At 32.9% G+C, this 7,492-nt stretch overlaps 1 protein-coding gene across 1 annotated transcript; it reads right to left on the bottom strand.

Annotated features, from left to right (window-relative positions):
- Window positions 1-141: 141 nt before the first annotated feature.
- On the bottom strand, window positions 142-2,744 carry LOC146723343 (uncharacterized). Its single transcript, XM_085482463.1, has 2 exons — window positions 2,508-2,744; window positions 142-1,599 (listed from the first exon to the last, which is right to left on the bottom strand). Exons 1-2 carry the CDS (start codon window positions 2,742-2,744, stop codon window positions 142-144), a joined length of 1,695 nt encoding a protein of 564 aa, XP_085338589.1.
- Between the last annotated feature and the right edge of the window lie 4,748 nt (window positions 2,745-7,492).

Raw genomic sequence — 7,492 nt, 5'->3', positions numbered from 1 at the left:
TAATATAAGAGTCTATTGATTATACAAATTTATGATATGCGTCAACATACCGTCCGCCTCGAATGTGATTGACATTCGATATGAATACAACATTTGCGGTCAATGAAATTTAACGTAAATTTACAATATTCAATCGGACAGTTACAATCCAATGCCGCCCGCCATGGCGGAATGATGTTCGCTATCATTGTTGATGTCGACCGGAAGAAAACAAAGTTTTGTAATGGGGCGCTTGAACTCGAATTCAGCCGTTTTAACAGTAACGACTCGAACGAGCCGATCGCTGCCTGGATGGCATTTAACTATACGCCCAAGCTTCCATCGACTTGGAGGGGCAAGTGGATCGCGAAGTAAGACTAATCTACCGGGTGTGGCTAGAGTTTGTACAGAACGCCATTTAGGGCGTTGTTGTAAGGTATTCAAATACGTATCTTTCCATGCCTTCCAGACGCGTTCGCTTAATTGCTGCACTAGTTGCCAGCGAGATAAACGATTTTCGGCGTGTTCGAGTAAGCTCGGCTCCGGGATCGAGCTTAAGGATGCGCCGATCAAAAAATGACCCGGAGTCAGAGCGGTATAATCGTCTAAAGCGTCGGACACGGAAGCGATGGGACGAGAATTTAAGAAAAGTTCGATACGGCATAGTAATGTGGTTATCTCTTCGAACGTTAAGGTGTGCGTTCCAATAGCGCGTTTAATGTGATGTTTCACAGAGCGTACGGCAGCCTCCCATAGGCCTCCGAAATGCGGCGCAGCGGGAGGTATGAAATGCCATGCAGTATTTTCTTGAGCTATGTAATTTTGAAATGCTGGATCACGCGTGGCTGCATGGAAGGAGGCCGTAAGCTCTTGATCGGCACCTTGAAACGTGGTACCGTGATCGGAGTACATTGCATGCGGAATGCCACGACGTGCGGTAAAACGATGATACGCGGCAAGGAACGACGCGGTAGTATAATCCGATACTGCGTCTAGGTGCAGTGCTTTCGTGGTCATGCATACAAAAATTGCGAGGTAAGCTTTTTGGGCTTTATGACCACGACCTTTAGTCGTACGCACTAGTAACGGACCCGCGTAATCGACGCCGGTATGATTAAAGGCGCGTGAAGTCGGGTTCACGCGGAAATCCGGCAGGTCGCCCATAAGCTGTTCGGGCACGCGTGCATTCTCCCGTGTGCACACAATACATTGGTAGAGGACGGTACGCACAGTGGCGCGAGCGCGAATTAGCCAATACTGTTGTCGCAGGAGCGTGAGTGTGAGTTGCGGACCGGCGTGTAGGGCCGCAACATGAATCTGTTTGATAAGGAGGTGGACCAATGAATGTGATTTTAAAATTAGCGGATGTTTAGCGTCATCTGACAGGCTTGCGTGCTTTAATCGGCCTCGAACGCGTAACAAGCTGTCTCTGTCTATGTAAGGAGAAAGCGAAGCTAATGGACTAGTTTTTGAGACGCAACGTAGTTGTTTTAGGCGAGCTATGTCGTCAGCAAATAGATTGAGTTGAATCCGTCGAATCCAAAAATTATGAGCGGCGACCAGCTCATCGGACCGGAGAGCATGCGGGTGCAAGTGAGGGGCATCGCATTGTGTTTTCGTCTGGGTACGAGCGTTGCGAACGTTATATCACGCATTTTTTGACGCTTTGTTTCAGGATCCTTTTGGTACTGATCACGCACCATCTGAAGTTTTGTTTCAGGATCCTTATGATACTGATCACGCACCATCTGACGTTTTGTTTCAGAATCCTTATGGTACTGATCACGCATCATCTGACGTTTTGTTTCAGGATCCTTATGGTACTGATCACGCACCATCTGACGTTTTGTTTCAGGATCCTTATGGTACTGATCACGCACCATCTGACGTTTTGTTTCAGGATCCTTATGGTACTAATCATGCATTATCTGACGTTTTGTTTCAGGATCCTTATGGTACTGATCACGCATTATCTGACGTTTTGTTTCAGGATCCTTATGGTACTGATCACGCATTATCTGACGTTTTGTTGCAGGATTCATAAAATATTTTTCTTTGTGAGAAAAAGCATCTTTTTCGATTCGTTTCGAACGCTGTTCCTCAGTTTTTTTACTACGTGCAATTCTTTTTCTCAGTGCATCCCTCTCTCGTCTTTTCAATGTCTCCAACGGCAGTAGCGTTAATGGAGCAATTGAATCATAGTGGTACGGAAAATGAGTTATTGTTTGTTTTTCAAACATTGCGGACAAATGAGGTCTTAGCAACGATTGATTATACGTCACGATGCAAGGATTTACGCCAAACAGAATAGATGTAACAATCGCAATTGCCATAGGACCACAATTATAACCGTCACCTTGCGACTGAACTTTAGGAAAAACTATTAGATTGTTTTGACAATCATGAAAGGGAAATAATCTGTCCACAAAAATTCGAATTTCTCCATTCAAATTATGTATATTTGCATTACGACTACCTTCATGAGAATCATATATAATAATAGATTTTGCATCGTAATGGCAAGCAACCCAATGTCCACCACCAAAATCACTGTGCAGTATTTGCAAATGCTTCTTCTTTGAATTATTCAGTGGAACAATCTGATCGGGAAATATTGTCAACCATACAAGTCGAGGTGCATAATCAGAATTGCTCTCGAGTAGCGCATGGAAACTGTCTATCATCGTTTCCGTCAACCATTCTTTGAAAGCCAAAATATTCTTTTCCTTATTGCCATAATGGAACTTGTGACACTGATGATCCATTTTCAGTTGTTTGGGACAGTTTTAGTTATAGATATACGGCGTTTGGGGCAGCCTTCTAGTGATGCAAGTATCAAATAAGATTTTTCTAATTAGACGCCTAGAGCAGGCGAAAGGTCTGAGATATTGCAGACTAAAATGCTACAAAAGCGAATACTGTTAATTTGGATGTGTAATAGACCCAAAACAAAAATACTTTTTCTAATTGTATAGGCGCCACGGGCAAGCCAAAAATCTGCGCTATTACAGACGAAAACGCTATAATAGCGAATAATTTTAGTTTGGATACGTAATAGGCCGAACAAAATTAATTTTTGTAATTGGATGCAGGCGTCTAGGGCAAGCCAAAATTCAGCGCTATTAGCAGCCGATGTTCTAATTCAGCGCTTATGGCAGCTTTTATACAGCGCCTGAGCAGCCGATTAATTTTTTTTTATTTTTCCGGATCTGTAAAATAAAAAAGTTATATAAATACATTATAAATTATTTTAATAAACATATGCAAAGATTCAAAATTATTACACTAATTAAACAATACTTCAGAAACTGCAGTTAAAAAGAAATGAAATTACATCTGTTCATTTTTCTTTTGTATAGTACTTGTAATTCACGTAATCACATTGACACGTCAAAATAGTATTTATTTATTATTATTGTAAATAAATCATCATTGCAGTAGACCTAAAATTTCTTAAAATTAAAAATCATAATCGAAAATTTGAAGTAAATCTAATTTTTTTTATAAATAGAAATATTCTATTTTTTTTTAATTTATCGATTCTTCACTATATATTTGATTCAATAATCTTACCTCAAGATTTTTATGCACAAAATGATGAATACCAATCGAAGTTAAATGCCTATCTTTGTTTTCCCTTTAAACTAAACAACTTTTGTCTGAAATTTTCCTATATACTTTCGAGATATTTAATAAGTACAAAATTTACTTATGAAATAGGTATTTCTGTACAAACAAGATTTATAAATACAGGATTTACTTACAGATTAAACAAGAATTTTTAAGAGGCATTGATGATTTATTGATAATAAAACTTCCTACGACATTTAAATAAACTTGTTAAATATGCAAGACGAAAAAATGTTTCAAACAAACACCATAGGATTTGAAGAAAGACAGATGATGCTGATATTCATTTGACCTTGCAGAGATCTTGAAAATTCCTGTTAACGTTAACCCACTAAACATGAAATATACATGCAATGTTTCAAATTGTTTCATTTAGATTTCAAATGATACATTTTACGTATTTGTTTTTGATATAATTCATAAATGTTACAATTGAAATATTTCATCATAGTATATATTAAAAATATTTCAAATGAAATATCTCAATTGATATATATTTAAAACATTCCAAAGTTATCGTTTTAGGTATATTTACAAAATAATAGTAAAATAAATATTTATGTACACGATTAGATAATCGCTTACATAATTTGGAAAATGGCAATCACGTATTACATTCAAATTGTGTTTATTTATTATAAATAAATTATTAGAGAGAAATATTGAAAAATATTGAATAACATAATTAGAATACGTTGTATATAAATATTTATATAAATGGTCTTGTTTTAAAATTGTATTATTATTTAAATGCTTAGAATGTATATATTTTGTTATTATATATTTATTTATATATTTATATTTTTTTTATATTGAAAAGATTCATTTTTCTTTTTCCTTTTTTTAAATTAATAAATTTTATTAAATATTTGTTTGCCAATTAAACAAAAATGTAATCGTACACCAGCAATTACTTTTCAAAATATTATTTTTCTTGTGTGTGAATAGTTTCATATAATATCTGGATTGCAAATATATATTGTTAATAATAATAGTTTTGTTGCATATCTATTATGCATATAATTTGGAAATAATATAATTTAATAATTAAAAATTGCAAACAGAATAATATATTCACATATTTATATTTATTATATTATATCTGCACATATTCATATTGATGAGATAATTGTTTATTATATAAAATCATGTGCGTGATAATTAAATATTTTCTATGCAATCAAATTAATAAGGAATATAATGATTTAACATGATTATATTCTAAATCTGTTGGTGAAAACGTTACGTGCAACAAATATATACAATTTAAGTTATTAAAATTTTATTATTTTTGTAAAATATCATTGACTTTGTAGAATACTTGAAAATATTACAATTCTATTTCTTAATAATAAATTAATTAAATTTAATAAAGGAAATAAAACATTTTATCGTGTTCTGATATTGGACTTATTAACCATAGCGTGTAATTAAATATTATAGGTCTACGCTTATTGTGATAAAGCTCTTTGATTGTTAATTGACTGAAATATAACCTAAGAGCTTTGGACATTCACATTCCACAGTAATCAAAGAGTTAGGATTATCAATTCTTTAAGGTAACGTATTGATAGTTTGTTCATTACTTATCATAATGCAAATACAATTTGACTTTATCACTTTATAATTATTAAAAATCGTTTTAGAGTGAATCTTATGTAACAAGCTTTTTTTGGTTTTCTTCGGAATTTTTTATAATGAACTCATAAATGTTTTGTATATGTATAAAAAATTTCATTTTAAAAAAGGTAAAAAAAGTTGTTAAGTCCGCGTCAAAAACTATATCTCCAAAATCTTACAGAATCTTAAAACATATCTGAAAAATAATGTATTTAAAATATATAATGACATCAAAAACTTGCAATAACAAAAATATAAACATTAAAGACTTGCGACAAAAAAAATTAATTTAAAAACTTAACATACATATATTATATAACATACATATATATACATATATTACATGAGGTGAGACACGGATGTGATTTATTTATAATAAATAAACGTTATTTGAATGTAATGTATAAAAAGATTGTGAAATAGTTACATGTTTGAACACATAAACGCTATCTAGTTATCCAAAAAAAAAGTGTATTACCACACACACACACACACACACGCGCGCACGCGCACGCACGCACGCACGCACGCACGCACGCACGCACGTATACATTCTTCTTTATAATGCTCAGAATAAAAAATCAGCACATGATCCACATTCTCTCAAAAACCATGAAATATGACACATTTTTCATACATAATTTCCAATATTTTTAAACATAATTAATTGTAACAATAATTTTTGGTATCACTAGTCTAGGTTTCATCACAGTAATAATTTAAAATATGATATTTAGTATTAAGGCAGAAAATCTATAACTTGGCAAAAATAATCTTATTTATTTTATGATCTCCTTCGACAGCGCACTGCTGATTTCACTAAAACATCTGATAGCTATTACATTGATTTTGCAACCATATTTTCTAATTGTATTCCGATTAACTTCTTCACAATTATTTTTATTAATCAGTGTAATTTCTGTAACATGTAATGTTACGAAAATTGTATGTTACTTTGCACTTATTATTATATTAATTTTATAAATATAATTAACTTTTTTATAATTTTTATTATTATTAGCATAAAATACATATTTATAAATATATAATTTTAATATTGATTGATATAATATAAAAAACACTGATGTATACCTTAATTATATATTAAATAATGCAGAACATTACACAAAACATTTTAAAACTATTATAATTATATATAATGAATATTTCAGATTTTTATACGATAATGAATAAAATAGACAAAAATATAAAATAATATCAATTGTGTGTATGTGTGTGTAAAATGAAGACGAGTAATAAGTCATAATGAGTCAATGATCGATATTTATCAATTTGTTGCATATTGAATATCATCCAACTATCCTCTTGAAAAAATAATAGTTTTGATTTTCTGCTTGAATTTGCGCATACCATGGAATATAAAAAAATCGTAAAAATCGGGATATGTTTCTGTAATATAAGTAATAGGTAAGCAATCAATCTCTAATTCATTAATATTTTCTATGGACCATCGGAAAAATGTTTCGTACACCGGATGACTATAATCTCGTATTATTTTTATGAGAGGACAATGCTTTTCCAAATCCCAATTATGCAAGTAACGTAGATCATCATCTGTTTGTGATTCTGCAATTTCCCTCTTAAAATTAATAAAACTTGGGCGATGTAATTGGCTAAATTCACAAAAAATTTAAAATATGTAGAAAAACATTACAAATACGTGAAAATTGTTTGTGTAATATTTATGTTATAAAACATTTTAATAAATACTAAGAAACAAAATATAAAATTGCATTTTTCTTTATAAATTTGTTATATCCCCCAAAGATATACAATAGATATAACTATTAAAAGTTAACTAATATTAAGAAATGGGTACTCGTATTGCATCCGCAATTACGACAGACACTGACCGCGTTAAAAAACGCATACGATGCGAGGTATACGCGGAATCAGAATTACGACAGATAATGACCGCGTTAAAAAACGCATACAATGCGAGGTATACGCGAAATCAGAATTACGACAGATAATGACCGCGTTAAAAACGCATACAATGCGAGATATACGCGGAACAGAAATTGATCAACGTGCAAGCAAAGCAGAAGGACTTTGAATCTGCTTCGCTTGCACCTAGATTCTCGACCGGGGAAACCTGTTGCCAGGCACCCCTTCCGATCGGGAAAACTCCAAAAAACAACGATATAAAAAGAGAGTAGAGACGCGACAGCTCGCTCAGTCGCACACACAAATAATCGCTCTAACCACGATCTCGCTAAACCGCGCGCGCACCTAGCATCGA

This window comes from Nylanderia fulva, unplaced genomic scaffold, assembly GCF_048542155.1.
Source record: "Nylanderia fulva isolate GAGA-0341 unplaced genomic scaffold, ASM4854215v1 Scaffold206, whole genome shotgun sequence".
NCBI lineage: Eukaryota > Metazoa > Arthropoda > Insecta > Hymenoptera > Formicidae > Nylanderia > Nylanderia fulva.
This window is presented reverse-complemented; position numbering and strand designations above follow the sequence as displayed.

Bases quoted from the DNA above. Each gene is read 5' to 3' on its own strand.
- LOC146723343 (XM_085482463.1), bottom strand. From the start codon at position 2,744: ATGGATCATCAGTGTCACAAGTTCCATTATGGCAATAAGGAAAAGAAT. The intron at 1,600-2,507 runs GTTGCTTGCCAT...GCTCGTACCCAG, and splicing joins ATTTTGGTGGTGGACATTGG to ACGAAAACACAATGCGATGC.